The sequence below is a fragment of the Zea mays genome, chromosome 6 (assembly GCF_902167145.1).
Source record: "Zea mays cultivar B73 chromosome 6, Zm-B73-REFERENCE-NAM-5.0, whole genome shotgun sequence".
Lineage (NCBI taxonomy): Eukaryota > Viridiplantae > Streptophyta > Magnoliopsida > Poales > Poaceae > Zea > Zea mays.
Window position 1 is genome coordinate 41,581,207 of NC_050101.1, and position 18,380 is coordinate 41,599,586.

The 18,380-nt window shown below is 44.6% G+C and overlaps 1 protein-coding gene and 1 long non-coding RNA gene across 2 annotated transcripts; one reads left to right on the forward strand and one right to left on the reverse strand.

Moving 5' to 3' along the window:
• Positions 1-10,545: 10,545 nt before the first annotated feature.
• LOC118472172 (uncharacterized) lies at positions 10,546-14,673 on the reverse strand. Its single transcript, XM_035959907.1, has 2 exons — positions 13,220-14,673; positions 10,546-11,297 (listed from the first exon to the last, which is right to left on the reverse strand). Exons 1-2 carry the CDS (start codon positions 13,347-13,349, stop codon positions 11,107-11,109), a joined length of 321 nt encoding a protein of 106 aa, XP_035815800.1. The 5' UTR covers positions 13,350-14,673; the 3' UTR covers positions 10,546-11,106.
• Positions 10,670-13,515, forward strand: LOC107403077 (uncharacterized). Its single transcript, NR_160018.1, has 2 exons — positions 10,670-11,295; positions 13,218-13,515. It is a non-coding gene; the product is annotated as an uncharacterized lncRNA (long non-coding RNA).
• Positions 14,674-18,380: the final 3,707 nt, after the last annotated feature.

Below are 18,380 nucleotides of genomic sequence, written 5' to 3' on the forward strand. Positions count from 1 at the left end.
GGCTCGGACTCGGGCTAAGACCCGGAAGACGACGAAACTTCGCCTCGCCCGACCCCAGGGCTCGGACTCGGGCTAAGACCCGGAAGACGACGAAACTCCGCCTCGCCCGACCCCAGGGCTCGGACTCGGGCTAAGACCCGGAAGACGACGAAACTCCGCCTCGCCCGACCCCAGGGCTCGGACTCGGGCTAAGACCCGGAAGACGACGAAACTCCGCCTCGCCCGACCCCAGGGCTCGGACTCGGGCTAAGACCCGGAAGACGACGAAACTCCGCCTCGCCCGACCCCAGGGCTCGGACTACGCCCTGGCCTCGGCCGAACGACTTCCGCCTCGCCCGACCCCATGGCTCGGGCTCAGCCACGGCAACGGAAGGCAGACTCAACCTCGACTTCGGAGGAACCCCCACGTCGCCCTGCCTAGGGCACAGACCGCCACGTCAACAGGGAGCGCCATCATCATCCTACCCCGAATCGACTCGGGTCACGGAGAACAAGACCGGCGTCCCATCCGGCCAGCTCCGCCGGAGGGGCAATGATGGCGCTCCACAAGCTCTATGACGACGGCGGCCCCCAGCTCTCTTACGGAAGCAGGACGACGTCAGCAGGGACTCGACCGCTCCAACAGTTGTCCCTCCACCAGGCTCCGCCGCACCTCCGACAGCCACGACATCACGCCAGCAGGGTGCCCAAATCTCTCCGGCTGCCACATTGGCATGTACCTAGGGCGCCAGCTCTCCCTCCGCTAGACACGTAGCACTCTGCTACACCCCCCATTGTACACCTGGATCCTCTCCTTACGACTATAAAAGGGAGGACCAGGGCCTTCTTAGAAAAGGTTGGCCGCGCGGGACCGAGGACGGGACAGGCGCTCTCTTGGGGCCGCTCGCTTCCCTCACCCGCGTGGACGCTTGTAACCCCCCTACTGCAAGCGCACCCGACCTGGGCGCGGGACGAACACGAAGGCCGCGGGACTTCCACCTCTCTCACGCTCGACTCCGGCCACCTCGCCTCTCCCCCCTTCGCGCTCGCCCACGCGCTCGACCCATCTGGGCTGGGGCACGCAGCACACTCACTCGTCGGCTTAGGGACCCCCCTGTCTCGAAACGCCGACAATGGGCGAGTTGAACTACTTCCTTGGGTTCCAAGTGAAGCAACTCAAGGACAGCACTTTCATCTCCCAAACGAAGTACACGCAAGACTTGCTAAAGCGGTTTGGGATGAAGGAAGCCAAGCCCGCAAAGACGCCGATGGGAATTGACGGACACACCGACCTCAACAAAGGAGGTAAGTCCGTTGATCAAAAAGCATACCGGTCCATGATAGGTTCTTTGCTTTATTTATGTGCTAGTAGACCGGATATTATGCTTAGCGTATGCATGTGTGCTAGATTTCAATCCGAACCTAAGGAGTGTCACTTAGTGGCAGTGAAGCGAATCCTTAGATATTTAGTTGCTACGCCTTGCTTCGGACTCTGGTATCCAAAGGGGTCTACCTTTGACCTAATTGGATATTCAGATTCCGACTATGCTGGATGTAAGGTCGATAGGAAGAGTACATCGGGGACATGCCAATTCTTAGGAAGGTCCCTGGTGTCATGGAACTCTAAGAAACAAACTTTTGTTGCCCTATCCACCGCTGAGGCCGAGTATGTTGCCGCAGGACAGTGTTGCGCGCAACTACTTTGGATGAGGCAAACCCTCAGGGACTTTGGCTACAATCTGAGCAAAGTCCCACTCCTATGTGATAATGAGAGTGCTATCCGCATGGCGGAAAATCCTGTTGAGCACAGCCGCACAAAGCACATAGACATCCGGCATCACTTTTTGAGAGACCACCAGCAAAAGGGTGATATCGAAGTGTTTCATGTTAGCTCCGAGAACCAGCTAGCCGATATCTTTACCAAGCCTCTAGATGAGAAGACCTTTTGCAGGTTGCGTAGTGAGCTAAATGTCTTAGATTCGCGGAATCTGGATTGATTTATAGCATACATGTGTTTATGCCTTTGATCATGTTTCTTATGCATTTTGTTGCTTAATAATGGTGCTCAAGTTGTATAAAGACTCCCTGGACCTCACAAGTCCGTTGCAAAGTGATGCACATGTTTAGGGGGAGCTGTGCTACAACTTGACCCTTTGAGACTAATCATGTGCTTGAGATTGCTTGTTTTAGTCTCAAAGGAGGTTTGAAAGGGAAAATGTGGACTTGGACCATGAAAGACTTCCACTGCACTCCGATGAGAGGGTAACTTATTCCAAGTTCATCTCATGTACTCTTATTGCCTTTGTATTCTTCTTGAAGTTTTTGGTGAGGCAATAGGGTTCTTGGGCCAAGATTGATCCCGTTTTGGTGCTTGATGCCAAAGGGGGAGAAAATAAAGGCCAAAGCAATAGATGGATCAGCTACCACTTGAGAAATTTTGAAAATAGTAGATTAGAGCTTTTGGTTTGTCAAAACTCTTTTATTGTCTCTTATGTCAAAAGTTGGCCTCTTGTGGGGAGAAGTGTTGATTATGGGAAAAAGGGGGAGTTTTTGAAATCCTTGATCAAATTTCTTTGGAAAACCTCTCTTTATGTCTCTACAAGTGGATTTGACTTAGAGATAGGAATTTGAGTTTGATTTGCAAAAACAAACCAAGTGGTGGCATAGAGTGATCCATATATGTCAAATTTGAATCAAAACAATTTTGAGTTCTTAGTTGAATTGATTTTGTACTTGTTCTACTGGCTTTATGTTGTGTTGGCATAAATCACCAAAAAGGGGGAGATTGAAAGGGAAATGTGCCCTTGGGCCATTTCTAAGTATTTTGGTGATTTAGTGTCTAACAAAAGTGCTTAAATGTAAAATGGTGGACAAAGTACAAACCAAGGATAAAGGTATGTTTCTCAGACTTAGTACATTGTTTTAGTGACTAATGTATTGTGTCTAAGTGTTGGAAACAGGAAAAAGCCAATTGAAAATGCCTTGGCTCGAGCAGCCAAGTTTCAGCTCAGTCTGGAGCACCGGACTGTCCGGTGGTGCACCGGACAGTGTCCGGTGCGCCAGGCTGGCTTGAGCGAACTGGCCGCTCTCGGGAATCCACCGGCGACGTACGGCTATAATTCACCGGACTGTCCGGTGAGCCAACGGTCGGCCGGGCCAACGGTCGGCTGCGCAATCTGCGCGGGACACGTGGCCGAGCCAACGGCTAGAAGAAGGCACCGGACTGTCCGGTGTGCACCGGACATGTCCGGTGCGCCAACGGCTCTCTGGCTGTCAACGGTCGACTGCGCCAGTTATGGAAAGAAATCGGGCACCGGACATGTCCGGTGTGCACCGGACTGTCCGGTGCGCCAGTCGACAGAAGGCAAGATCAGCCTTCCTAGATTGCTCTCAATGGCTCCTAGCTGCCTTGGGGCTATAAAAGGGACCCCTAGGCGCATGGAGGAGCACACCAAGCATACTCACAACATTCCTAAGCACCAAGTCATCGATTCCGCGCATTTGTTTCTTTGTGATAGCATATAGAGCTCTTGTGGAGTTGTGAACTCATTGGGTTGTGTTGCGAGCTCTTATTGCGACTTGTGTGCGTGTTGTTGCTCTGATTTGTGAGTCTTGTGTGAGTTGCTCATCCCTCCCTTACTCCGTGATTCTTTGTGAACATCAAAAGTGTAAGGGCGAGAGGCTCCAAGCTGTGGAGATTCCTCGCGAACGGGATAAGAAAAGAAAAGCAAAACACCGTGGTATTCAAGTTGATCATTGGATCACTTGAGAGGAGTTGAGTGCAACTCTCGTCCGTTGGGACGCCACAACGTGGAGTAGGCAAGCGTTGGTCTTGGCCGAACCACGGGATAAACCACTGTGTCATCTCTGTGATTGTTCTCTTGTGGTTATTGTGTTTTGCTAAGACATCTCTTTAGCCACTTGGCAATTATTGTGCTAACGATTAACTGTGTTTTGTGGCTTAAGTTTTCAAGTTTCACAGGATCACCTATTCACCCCCCCTCTAGGTGCTCTCAGACGTTCTGTAAACAGTCTACATATAGTGAAGGTTTCGCCTGACTGGTGTATGTGGTTTCTTCCTTCGCATTTGTTGGTCACTTGTTCTCAAATGTTGTAGATCAAGAACAAGGCAACACAATTGTTAATTATTACGGACCTTCATCTTCCAAAGCATTATCTCCACATGGGTATAATGCTCATCAGACGAAGGTCAAGAAGGACATACCTTCATCATTTAATATGTGAATATGAATACGAAAGGATAAAGACAGTAACTGCATTTCATTAATTCATTTATATTTGCATTCCATAAAACATATATGAGTATTAACAGTATTAATATTACATTGATACATTCGGTTTGCTCGAAGGTGAAGACATGAGAGTGATTACAAATCAGCGTGAACAGTATGGTGCTACTATTCATCTATTTATAGGTACGGGACACAGCCCGAGTAAAAGTACATTTATGCCCCTAACATTCATCTATAATCATAACGTGAATCATTAAGGACTAAGTAGTCTTTGTCCCTTTTCGGTTATCATCATATTTGGTCTTCGTCATCACATCAAGCCGAAGCTCCTGGCTATAGCTTCGTCGTCCATTCTTATCACCTTCGGGCTACATCTTCACCCTGTCATGAGAGAAGACCTTCATCCCGAAGACGAAGCCCCCTGTAATAATCCATGCCATACTAAAAACACATGGCCAATCACATTTTTGAGGACCTTTGGAGGAAGAAGGCCCCCAATAGTAGCCCCTCACAGTATTGATTTGTTTCTTTGTGACAAATTTAGACTGCGACATGAACGAAGGCCTTTAGCCGAAGGTCCGAAAAACACCTTCCCTTCGCTAGAATAGTGAATCACATTGAATTGTGGGACCCACCGATCTGTGGGGCTCTGAGCATATATATAGAAGCCTATGTCGTGAGTATTTTTCGTGCTATCTAGCTGGTGGCGCTGTGTTTGCCATTTTTAGTTTCTTTGCTTTCTTGAGCTTGATTGGCTTTTGAGCTTTGGTAGCTCGCAACCATCGTCTAAATGGCTGAGGATAAGAAGATCGCTGACCCTGCGCCAACTGGTTTTTACGAAGCTATGGAGAAGACTAACATAGAAAAAATCACCAATGAGATGTTGGCTGGGTTGTCTGAGAATTCCAGCAACAGCGAGAGTTTCGATGTAGAGAGCGGGAATGAGGAAGTTGAAGATCGTCCGTGAAGGCCTAGCCATGTTGTTTTCGGAAAGTCATCTATTAAGCAAGGGTAGATCGAAGCAATGAAAGTCAGATACTTTCATGATATTTCTATTGTGAGGGCCAGAGGGGAGAGTAACGTTCCTCTTCTCGAAGCTAATGAGGTGGTAGTTTTCAGAAGCTTCATGAAAGCTGGACTTCGTTTCCCACTGCACAAGATGTTGGTCGAAGTTCTGAAAACTTTTGAAATATACCTTCATCAACTTATCCTCGAGGCCCTTATGAAAGTAGGGGTTTAATATGGGCCATGAGGAGCCAAGGGTTAGAGCCAGACGCCAGGTGCTTCTGTAATATTCATGAATTATCCTATCAGACGAAAGCAACTGGAAAGAATAATACCACAATAACTTCGGCTCCTATAGCTTCGTGCCTCGCTTTGAGGCCAACTATCTTGTGCCTACATTTTGGAAGAAATGGTCAGGCTCTTGGATGCAGGAGTGGTTTTATGTGAAGAACGACCTAGATCAGAGGGAAGATATAAGGGGCATCATTCAACGTCCTATATGATCACGCTTCGGCATCAGAAGATCTTCAGCCGCACTGAGGAATGACGTGCAAGTGTGCTAGACAACTTTCAATACTATATGCACCTATATCGACACGAGGGATTTGATCCAGGAGCATATTGCTTACAGAGTATGGCCCCTTGCAAGTGGATGGGAAATGCCGAAGGAGGCTGCCGCTAGCTCCAGCCAAAGTGGCCTGATTTAACTGAAATACACATTTCGGTTTAGAGATCGGTTTGACGAGCCGAATGATGATTGGTTGCGCTCTATAGAGGCAACAACTGATGAGCTGCTTGGAGCGTACTTGAGGGTTGAAAACGAAGCTATGACAGTCGCCTTCAGCGCTCGAGGGAAAAAGCGACTGAATAGGGTTTTCGATGTTATCGGGTTTATCTACCCTGATTACTGTTGTCCTATTCGGAAACAAAAGGGGAAAGGAAAACTACTGCTTCGGCGTCTTCTAGTGCGCCGAAGGCAAAGAAAGTGAAGGTCTTGACACGTAGACCACGACGCATTGAGACGACAGATGTGCCATAGCTTATTGAACATGCAGGGGTTGCTCCTGTCATAGAACCAAGTCATGCTGTGCCAGTCGAGGCTAGCACAAATCTGGCCAAAGAGCCAAAATTAGAGAAGACAACAGATCAGTTGCAGGTGTTGAGCCCACTAGGTACAATAGGATTACTGAAGCCATCAAGCGTTCCTGCAGCGACTCTAAGGAAAAGGAGAATGCGCTAGTGTGCTCGACGTTGTTCTAGAGTCTGTAAAGGCACCAGCTCCTGCCTCTACCGAAGCTCTCAGCGCACAGACTAAAGATAAAAACTGCTGTCGCAAGCATAGCCAACGCTCCTGCTGAAGCTGGACCTTCGGAAGCTCCTGCCGAAGCTGGACTTTCGAAAACTGCACCGATAGCACTGGAGAAAGAGAGTGTTCCTGAGAAACCTAAATCTCCTACTCCTGAAGCACCCCTTAAAGAGTTGGAATTCATTGTTCGACATGCTTTGGGGAAGCGGCTATCAGAAGAGCAGATTGCCGAAGTGGCCAAAAATAAAGAAATCTGGAGGCCTTTACAGAAAATGTTATAAATTTAAGTACATGAGTTGGGCAAAGAGGTCTTTGATACCGACAAAGATGCAGTGGTAGCTTTGCCTTTGCCTTCAACTCCATTTCCCTTTCAATCTAAGACTAAGTATGAAAATACACTTGGAAGCATATTAGTCTTAGATTTGGCACAAGAAGAATAAGAAATATGCATTTGTACCAAATGAAAGAGACATGCCATGATCATATATATAAAATGAGCAATGTGTGCAATATTTCAATCTAGGTTCCGAGAATCTAGGACATTCACTTCATTCCTAAGCTCACAAAATCTATTTTCCTCCAAGGGCTTGGTGAAGATATCGGTTAATTGTTTGTGGGTGCTATTGGGGGCCTTCCTCTTCCGAAGGTCCTCAAAATCTTAACTAACATGTTTTTCAGTATAACTGTGACAGGAGGCTTCGGCTTTGAGATGAAGGTGTGTGTGATATGAAGGTGCGGTTTAAGGAAGGGTGAACGAGCGCCGAAGTTGTGGCCGAAGGACCTTCGGCTTAGCATGATAATGATGGTGAAAGATGGAACCGATCTAAAGGAGAAAAGACTACTTAGTCCTTGATAGCTTGCCTTATGATTAATAGTAAATGTCAGGGACATGATTGTAATTTTGCCCGGGCTGCGTCCCACGCCTATAAATAGATGGACAGTAACACTGTACTGTTTATGATGAACTGTAATCGTTCTAACGTCACTCTCGTATCTTCCCCTTCTGACAAGCCAAAGGTATTAAAATAATATAAATATTATGAATATTTATTCATGTTTATGAAATGAGAATGTAAATAATTTGTTGATATGTCATTATTATTTACATTCTTTTGTATTTCTTATACCTTCATTTTGCATTTATTCACTGAGACGATGAAGGTATGTCCTTCATGACCTTCGTCTGAAGACCATTATATCCGAGAGGAGATAATGGGCCAAAGGACGAAGGTCCTTAATCATTGACAATTGTGTTGCTTTGTTCTTATTGCGAAGCATCTGAGAACAAAGACCAACATTGGTGCCCACCTCCGGTGAACTCATTCGACCACCTTCGGCAAGCATCGACCTTCGTCATGCCGCTGAAGAAGACAGCAGCGCCAGGGGCTACACCGTAGCCACTAGACACTAATCAGGAGACACTACGCGAAGCTAGGAGCCAGAAGAGGAAGGCTACCATCCCAACACCTCAGGAGGAGGAACTGGATCAAGAGATCAGGGATCTAGAAGCTATCCATCAATAGGTGCAAAAGAAGAGGGAGAAGATGCTTCGGCTCGCCGACCTCCTGAGGAAGATCGATGAAGCTACCGAAGAGATGCATCATCTCACTCAGGATGACCAAGACCAAAGGCCCCAACACAAGGAGCTTCGCCAAGAAAATCTATTCAATGATGATGAATGGTACGGTGACTTTCATCATGGCAATTTTTCTTTTGATGATGCTTCTCCCTTGGCAGCAGAATTGCAGGCTACCCCATGGCCGCCGTCGTACAAGCCACCTCAGCTTCCTATGTATGATGGGCACTCGGACCCGAAGCAATTCCTGATGAGCTACGAAGAAACCATATCTTCATATGGGGGCAATACTGCAGTCATGGCGAAATCCTTCGTCATGCAGTCAAAAGCGTAGCTCAAACTTGGTACTCTTCTCTTTGGCCAGGGACAATTACGTCATGGCAGAAGCTAAAAGACATGCTGGTCACTAGCTTCTAGGGTTTCCAAACGAAGCCAGTCACTGCCCAAGCTCTATTCTAGTGCACACAGGACCAGGAAGAGTACCTCTAGGCGTATGTAGGAAGGTTCCTGCGATTAAGAGCCCAGGCGCCTACAGTGCCCAATGAGATTTTCATTGAGGCCATGATCAAGGGGCTCAGACCAGGACCAATAGTGCAATATTTTGCAAGGAAGCCACAACAAACCTTGGAGAAGCTTCTTCAGAAAATGGATGAGTACATCAGAGCTGTCAATGACGTTCGGCAAAGAAGGGAAGAAGCCTACAGATACTCTGAAATGGCCAGGGGCTTCGGAGGAAGATTCCATCCCAGGCATGTCAGGTCAATCCATAATACCAGCCCAAGTGATGACAGGGGAAATCAAACCCAAAGGCAACAACACAGCTCCCAATCATTAGGTACGCAACAAAGTTCCTTTACGCCACCAGCTCCAAGAGGCAGAGGGGACAAAAGCTTCGGAGGAAGATATGGAGATCAGTCCAGGAGACTGTTTTGTTTGTTCTGCGGCGAAGACAAAGGCCACACCACAAGAACATGCCAAGTCACAATTCAGAAGCAGAAAGAAATTGCCGAAGCTGAAGCACAGTAGAGTCAGCCGAAGCAGGTTCTACATACTGCTTCATGCTATTCTCCCTACGTTCAGACTACGTTGGCAATCAATAGCATGCGACCTCTGTCACTTGGGCAAGCCATTCTCAAGCTTCCTGGGCTCAGTTGCCACCACCACCACTGCTAGCACCTACTCTGGTCCGGAGCTAGTAGCCAGAAGGGCATCAACACGCTTAGCAGCAACGAGATTTTTGGGAGGAGTCTGAAGCTCGCACAGTCAATAGCATTGTGCCTGAGTCCAAACACATTTACTAAAGAATATCCTACCCTAGCGCATCTTTGTTTTTCAGTCATTTTATTTTCTTGTACGAAAAACAATTCACGAAGGGTTAAATTCCAATTTGATGTAATAATATTGTAGTCATATCATCAAGTGGGATGCATCCCCTTAGCAAGACTCTGAAGTTACAAAAGTCGTTCCTAAAGGAGCGCAGAGTAAGTTCCGAAGCTACAAAAGTCGTTCCTAAAGGAGCGCAGAGTAAGTTCCGAAGCTACAAAAGTCGTTCCTAAGGGAACACATAGTAAGTTCCGAAGCTACAAAAGTCATTCCTAAGGGAGCGCATAGTAAGTTCCGTGTAACACCCTAGGTGTTACTGTACATTAACTGTGAATATGGACTTAAGCCCGGGATGTCGATGAGAATGGTAATCTCGTTATCCTGATTATTTTCACTAACTGCGAATATGGACTTAAGCCCGGGATGTCGATGAGAATGGTAATCTCGATATCCTGATTATTTTTGCCTCTCACAATTTTGATATCGTCCTCATCTCTGCCCATTTGGGTTAATATAAATGGTTTTCGAAATTCGGAACGTAGTTATTATATGAGCTATCGAGTCTTGCTCCTATTTAAAATCAATCTGTTAAACAAATGTGAAATTGGAAGCTCGACCCACAGTTGTAATTTTGTCCCAAATAAATTTATTAGAAGTCGACGACTAAAGTGTTTGGGTTTAAAATTTATCGATTAAGACGAATTGGAAATGTCACCTAATTATTTCGCTCTTGTTCGAGCGATCTCTACAAACTCTGTAGCGATAATATTAAGGGTGGACTGTTTAAAAGAAAAACCGAACCCAAACTAACCGAAATCGGAACACTTGTTAGCCAATTCGGTGTCCTATTTCAAAATCCAAGTAAATAATATGTGTTACCCAAGTGTCGTTTTAATCCAATTGATTTACATCTTGTCTGGACCCAAATTCTAATATTCTGAAATTTCTTTTTGCTAAATGAAATATCTTCTTCTGATATTTGTTTTTCCTACCGCCTATGCGTTTCATCCTATGTGCATTTGGAAATATCTCGCCGCTTCCTCCCTTTGTTTAATTCTAAGCCGCCATTTAAATGGATATTTGTCCTGACCGCTTAGCAGGACTTCGTTCCTATCTCGTGCTCAGCGTTATCTTCTCCGTGGCGCTCATCTCCCTGATATTTTCACTGCGCCGCGGCTTCCAGCGCTCAGCCTCCAGCTCCCACGCGCACTCCACCTCGTCCATGGCCGCCGATCGAGTCCCTCCCCATCTCCTACAACCGGCCGCCCTGCTCGTTCTCCCTAGCTGCGATGTGGAGCTCGCCCTGGACGATCGTCCTTGCCCCTCCTCTCTGATCTGCGTGCAGGGGTTTCCCTCCCATGGCGCCTGGTCTTCTTCCCTTGACTCCATGCCGAGCGCCCCAGTCGAGCTCGTCCTGGCTCCAGCTTCTTCCTTGGACGGCGGAGCCCTCCCATTCCTGCAGCAGGCCAGCGTCCCTCTCTCCATCATCTTCTCTGCTTGGTTCCTGGCGAGCTCCCCCTGCTCTTCTGCTCGCCCTGGCCCTGTGCCATTTTTCCATTCCTGCGGCAAGCACCAGTCCCTCCCCACGCCAACATCCCTTTCCTACGGACGCTGCCCCTCTCTGGTTTCTGGTGGCCGGCCACCTCTGCTGCTCCCATGGTGATCTATAAATCCCTCTGTTGTTTTACTAGTCTGGTTAATACCCTGCTGATGTGAAGTTTTATGTGTGTTGATGTGTACGATATGGAGTAAAATCTCTGGAGAATTAGGTGGAGGAGAAGGTTAAGTTCAACGCTCCTTAGGTGTTCTATGAAGTGCTTGAACTGAAGTTCGTTGTCGTTCTGTTCACCGCGGTGAGACATGTTAATTATGCGCTATTCATTTTCGTTGATGTGTATGCCTGGATGTTTAATTAAACGTATTTGTATGATTGGAGGAGAAATCTCTAGATATGAGTAGGGGAGCAAGTCTTAATGTGGCGTCCGTCAAATGTTCGATGAAGTGCTCGGACTAGAACTCGTTATCGATGTATGAAATATGATTGTGAACATGCTTGTAAAGTAATTGTGTCATGTGTTGAAGTTCAGATTTTAGATACAAATTGTGTGAATAATGTTGGATGAATGTATAGGCGTAGTGTCAATTTAGTGGTTCTTCATTGCGATGTAAACTTTAGGTTTGAAATACAAGTTCATATGATGTGATTGTGTGCATGGTTATGAAGTAGACCAATCTATCTAGGTGATTAAGTAGGTGGTTTTAGTTTTACTTTAAGATAAAACGTCACAATAGTTGAAGTACCAAACACATGGTGATTGTAGAAGTTAATTAGGAGCTAAATTGAATTCTTGCTGTTTAGGGCTGCAAGTACAGTTTTAATTGCACAACTAGTTTAGTGAAGTAAATCATGTTTTCAGTGAATGTGTGGTATATGAAAGCTGTAGATAACTTCTTTATCTTGCTTGTGCTAAAATTTCATGACCATAGGTCTTGTAGTTTAGAAGTTATGATTTTTCCAAGTCCAGTTTCTGAATCTGTCCAAATTCTGTACAGGTTTTGAAAATTGGATTGTTTGGCTAAGCTAAACTGAGAATTAGTCCTTAGTAATTATAGAAGAATTGTAGTACTTTTCTTAAACTTTCCAACGAAATTTGGATCACCCTTTTTGGTGATCTATAAATTAAGTTACAGCTGTTTGAGTTAGGATCTCTGAATCTGTCCCAATTTGGACAGCGGAGCCTTTCTCATATTTTCTGACCTTGATATATATTGAATTAACCTAGGATGTTTATAAATGAATTGTAGACAATTCTATTAGATTTCTAAAAAGTCTAGGATCACCTGATTTGGATTTCTAAAACTCCAGTTATGGATTTTTGAAGTGAAGAGCCGAATTCTGTCTAAATCTGGACAGAAATAAAGTTTAGCACTGTTTGACCTTTTAAACTGTCGGATCATGTTGTGATGATAATATAAGAGTTATAGAGGACTTTCTAAGCTTTCCAGAAAGTCCTAGTTTATCATTTTTGGATGAATATTGTGTGAGTTATGAACTAAACAAGTAGTTTCTGTTCTGCTGTCCAAATTCAGCAAGTATGAAATGATTACTTGGATTTCTTTTGTGAGGATACCTATATTTGGTTAGTTCTTGTCTTGATTAATGAAGTCTTGTAGTGGCAAATGGTTGTTTATTTTCTTTCTTAATGCTTGCTTTAGACTTTAGCATTTTTGAGAAGGAAGTAAATGCCTTGGTGAATGTATTTGAGTTAGTGACTATTTAGGCCTTGTATGTGCATAATGAAATAGTAATGCAAGTAGTAAAATTTAGCACTTCTCTCATCCATCCGTGGTGTTACCCTTTATTGCTTAGTCTTACAAATGTCTATGATCTTGATAATGATTAGTTGCTTGATCGAATGGTGTAATAATTTGTTTGGTTGATGTGTTATGCCTAATAGGTTAGATTGGTAGTTCTAAGGACTAGTTGAAATACTTCTATTTATAAACCTAAGTTAAGTATCCGAAATTGATAAGTCTACGAGTAGTAACCTATCGATGTTATGCTTTAGCTTAAGGCTTGTGTTTAGTTACGTTGCCTAATGTTTGAATTAGGTCCGATTAACTCGAGGATCATGATTGTGTAGATTTTCTCTCATGTTTGATTTTGTATATTGGTGAGGTCTTGCCTTTAATATTGAGTTTTCTTCCTTGTGACATTGTTTAGCCTTATTATTCCTTCCTATGTTCATACATGTGCATTATGCATATCATTCAGGTTCGTTAATTGATCACGTGATGCGGACGACAAGAGCCGAGTTGATCCCAAAATGATGCTGGTGAACGAACCTGAAGCTTGGATGATCTGGTCAAGTACCAGGACGAGAGATGCTCCCCAAGCGGACATCATCTAACAACACTGACTTAGTGTTATCTCAGACAAGCCCCGGTGTATTTGCCACCTCCTTCTGTTTTAAAAACTTTTATCACTTACCTGCTGTATTAGGTGATAGGAGTTGTGTGAATAAACAATTGATGCATTATCATTCCTTGGAATTTGATTATCCTCCTTGCTACTTGTTTTATAAAGAGAACTAATGAGGCTAAGCCCTTCCTAGAGAACTAAAACTTGATTATTTTTAAAAGAATGTTGTGTAACACTGGGTATGGGTTTGTTTTATGAAAAAGGACTTGTAATGGTGAGAGCATCATCTGTAGTGATGAATTCATCATTCAAGTATGATACCTCTGTCTGGTACATGGTTTTGGGAAGGAAATAATAATATGAGACCAGACGTTGAGTAGGAAAGGTCGTCCGTCTGTATCGATTAAGGACCGTACCGAAAGTAGGCTTGCTGATCTAGGACCCTTTAACTGGCCACATGCCTCGTCATGGGTAAGCTTAGCCTCGGCTGGACCAATATCAGAAAGGCCGGCTCGCAATGGGAGTGGAGAGATGGCGAGAGTATCATGTATCCACCTGACAAGAGGCTGGATGGTGGGGTACTGAGCTCTTGGTTGGCGGGGACCCGTTCTGGTCTTGAGAAACCCGTGGGTGAGTTGACATATGCAAGGGTTAAGTGCTACATATGTCGTGTGGTTGGAGATCCTCAGCTGAGTATTAATCGATTCAGATCGTCGTTACTTCTCGGATATGAAGACTGGATCACTGCCCTGCATCGTAGATAACAAGTGAAACTAAAGCTGCTACAATGAAGCTAGTGTAGGACAGGTGAATGCTCTAGATTAGGCAAATCTAGATTCAGGAAAAGTACTTAATCTGTGAAGTAAAAGTTTGGCATAAGGATCCACTACTAGTAAGCTTTTCTGCAAAAACGAGTCTTTGAAATTTGATGAGCTTTACCTTGATTCTCAACAAACTAGCATACCCTTGAGAGTATTTTCTTTAGTCGGGTAAGTCTTGATGAGTAATTGCGTACTCAGGGCTTTATTCCCTATTGTTTTTCAGGTTATAAGTTTGTTCTGTTGTGGATGGTGCTAAGTGCCGGTGGGCTCGGCCTTCTTATATAAGTATATCCCATCTTTAGCTTCTTTATTGAGGACTGTCACTTAAGCTAGCATGTATTTTAAAACTCATAAATGTTTTATACATTCAAATTGTAATCTTTTTGAATCAATTTCTTTTGTAATCAACTCCGACGATATACATTGTAATCTTGTTATAACTTGTAAATGTTGTAACTTGTAACCATTTTGTAATAAAGAAGTTCCGCTGCAAATGTTGGTGTGTGATTTGTGTTTACTTAATCCTGCGATCTTGGCGGTAAGTCGTTTATCCGGGGTTCTCGGGGCACTCGGACAGATCCTGTTAAGTTGTTTGGTGCACACGCATAGCTGTCTGAGGTCTTTGAGACAAGGACAGGTGCATGTGGACCCGATAATTTGGGAGGTTCTATGACATTCCAAAGCTCAAAAGTCATTCCTATGGGAATGCAGAGCTAGAATACCACCAAAATAGAAGGTGAAGAAGCTCCAAAGTCGTTCCTAAGGGGATGCAGAGCTTAAATACCACCGAAATAGAAGGTGAAGAAGCTCCAAAGTCGTTCCTAAGGGGATGCAGAACTTAAATGCCACTGAAATATAAGGTGAAGAGACTCAAAAGATGTCCCTAAGGGGATGTAGAGTCCGGGAGTGTTTCCGTGTGAGTATGTATCTTCAGCATAAACATCATGCTGCATCATAGCATCACATCATTCCGCATAGCATTACATCATACATCATCTCGCATCAGCAGCAAGACTGTGCAGAAGGAAAGTTGATTCTTTCAAAATATACGATGAATGAAACAGTACACTAGAGCATAAAATACACCCTCGACAATTATAATCTTACACGCCAAGAAAATTTTCGTCGACAGCAATAACATACAACAGCTGTGTTTTCTTTACGAAGCATGAAAAGAATGGAAGGTGTTTTTTCGCCGAAGGCTCAAAAATGGTATGTACGCAAATTTCATGCATCACAAAGAAATATATTACATTAATATACACACAAATATACAATGTTTAGCTCATGTACAAATATTTCCCAAATGTTACATTTCTTAACTACACAAAAATCTAATCTTCCTTTAAGATTTTCTCGGTAGCTTCGTTCAGAAGTTTGTTGACAGCTTCGTCAACAGCTTCTTCGACAATTCTTATAGTTTCTACTGCCGCTTTCATGGCTGGATCGGCTTCGGGATCATAAGGCTCGGGTGGCGGTGAAAGTTCAGCTACAGGAAAAGTAACAAGTTGTTAATCCGAAGCCAGAAAAAATACTGAAGCTATGAAACAATTAAAATACCTATACGCCTTGCGCGCTCGGTAGCCTCTTCGGCTCGCTTGGCTTCTTCTCGGGCATCATGGGATTCTTTTTCATTTTTTCTTTATAGCCTCCTCGGCTATTTTTCGGCCACCCTTCATCCAAATGTCGAAATAGAATTTCCCGCCCATTAGAGTAGCCTCGGCCGAAGTCTCCTTCGTATCCTCTACGGAGAAGGTTTCTGCTTGGGCTGCAGCTTTAACGTGGTCACAACCACTCTTCTCTAGAATTGCTGCAACCCCTCTGGCACTGGCGAAGGCGCAGAAATCACCACAGTCACTGTTGGGGATTGTTCTCAAATGCTATGAATTAAGAACAAGGCAACATAAAATGTTAATGATTAAAGACCTTCGTCCTTCGAAGCATTATCTCCTTTAGGATATAATGATCTTCAGACGAAGGTCATGAAGGACGTACCTTCATCATCTCGGCATATAATAATGAAAGTAGAAGCATATGAAACATGGAAAGTAACATGAATAATCATATGATATCATCAGAACATTTTTATTATATTATTATGAATAAACATGAACAATATCGAGTAATATTTATACCTTTGGCATGACAGAAGGTAAAAATTCAGGCGTGATGTGCGAATGAATACAAGTCAACGTGAACAGTTCAGGGTTACTGTTCACCTATTTATAGGCGCGGGACGCAGCCCGGTCGAGATTACATTTATGTACTTGATAACAAATTACAAACATGACACAAACTACTAGGGACTGAACGATCTTTTCCTCTTTAAGTCGGTGCCGCCCTTCGTCTCAAGGCATGGTATTATGCCGAAGCTTTCTGGGTTGTAGCTTCGGCTTGTGCCTTCATGCTGTGTCAGTTCACGTATCATACTGCCGAATGTGTTTTTACTTGGAGGACCTTCGATGAAGAAGCAGGCCCCCAACAGTAGCCCCTTTGCGGTGCTAGATCGTTTTTCGTAACGAGCTTGATCCATGAAAAAATGTCAAAGACTTCGGAATGCCGAAGGTCCGAAAAACACCTTTCCTGAGCTCGTTGCCAAGAAATGATTAAAATATTTGAAGTGCCAGGTGGACCACCGCTCAGCGGGTACGAGTGATCTGGCGATTCACCTTCCAGGCGTCGAATGGTCCACCGTTCAGCGGGTGCGGGCGACCTGGCGATTTACCATCCCACCTGCAACACTATATAAACAGACGAGTAGGTGTGGAGTTACCACAACATTCATTGCCATTGCACTGTTGTGCTGTTAAAAATTTAACCACAACCGAAGCTTTTCCACTGCACTCTCGAGCGAACCATCATTTTGAGTTAACTTCGTAAAAAAAGAGAGCTTCGTCAAAACTGCAAAAAACATCAACTTCGTAAAAACCGCAAAAGATCCATCAGATGGCCAGAGTACGTTCGACTGCAAGGGTGACTCGTGAAGCAGAGGAGACCGAGGCCACCGAGACAACTCTGATTTCCGAAGTCATGAGACAGTCGGGTTTAGTTGTGACAGAGGGAACTATTGATGAAGGTACATCTGCTGCCGAAGCTGAACAGGTTGATATTGAAGAAGGAAATGCTGATGAAGAAGAGGAGGATTATAGCGTTTTGATCCCATCAAAACCCAGCCACCTAGATTTTGAGAAATCTACTGTGTCTGAAGCCGACGTGCCCATGATGATGAAACTGGGCTACTTTGGAGAGGTTGAAAGGAAACTTGTTCATTTTGCCGAAGAAGAAACCACTCCAACGCCGAAAGATGATGAAGTAGTGGTTTTCAAAAGTTTTTTCAGAGCAGGATTACGGTTTCCTCTGAACAAGATGATAGGAGAGGTTTTGAATTTTTTTGAAATTTATCTTCATCAGTTGACCCCTAACGCCATTGTTAGGCTTAGTGTCTTCATCTGGGCCCTCCGAAGCCAAGGGATGAGCCCTGATGCCGAAGCATTCTGTCGAGTGCATGAATTGCACTACCAGACGAAGGCAAAGGCAGATGGTCTTCATGAAAATTTTGGATGCTACAACTTCGCGTATCACAAGGATACGAAGGCTCCAGTTCTTAGCTACCGCACCAAATGGCCAACCGGCTGGAAAGGTGAATGGTTTTATATTAAGGCCGATGAAAAGAAAAGAGGGAAACTGATGACGATGGTCATGTGCCCGTTGGCTTTAGGCTTCGGAATGACCAGACCTTTGTGCAACATGCAGCCAGGGTCAGCATGCCAACTGTCTGTATCAGAATTCAGGGTGGTGGCTGAACAAATCAGCACTAGAGATCTGGTTCAAGAATACTTGGCTAATAGAACATCTCCAACGTCAAGTGAATGGAGCATGCCGAAGCTAAAGGGAACAAAGAAAAAACTTGAGCTTGTTCGATTGCCTTATCGTTTTAAGTTTCAGAAATAGTTCAAGGAGCTTTGCCAAGAGTGGCTGGAAATGATTGAGACAATGCGCAATGAAATTTTGGGAAACTATACCAAAAAGAAGATCAATTAATGACTGTAGCCTTCGGCACCCAACCAAAACGAAGGTTGAACCGGGTAATGGACGCTCTAAATTTTGAATACCCTGATTATGAGCGACTCAACAAAGGTGCCGAAGGGGCAAAAAGGAAAAGGGTTGTCAGCATTCTGAGCAGGCAGGCTGCCAG

Excerpts from the sequence above, each read along its gene's own strand:
- LOC118472172 (XM_035959907.1), bottom strand. The coding sequence starts at position 13,349 with ATGATGTCCGCTTGGGGAGCATCTCTCGTCCTGGTACTTGACCAGATC. Across the intron at positions 11,298-13,219 it reads ATCACGTGATCAATTAACGA|ACCGCGGTGAACAGAACGAC; the intron begins ACCTGAATGATA and ends TTAACATGTCTC.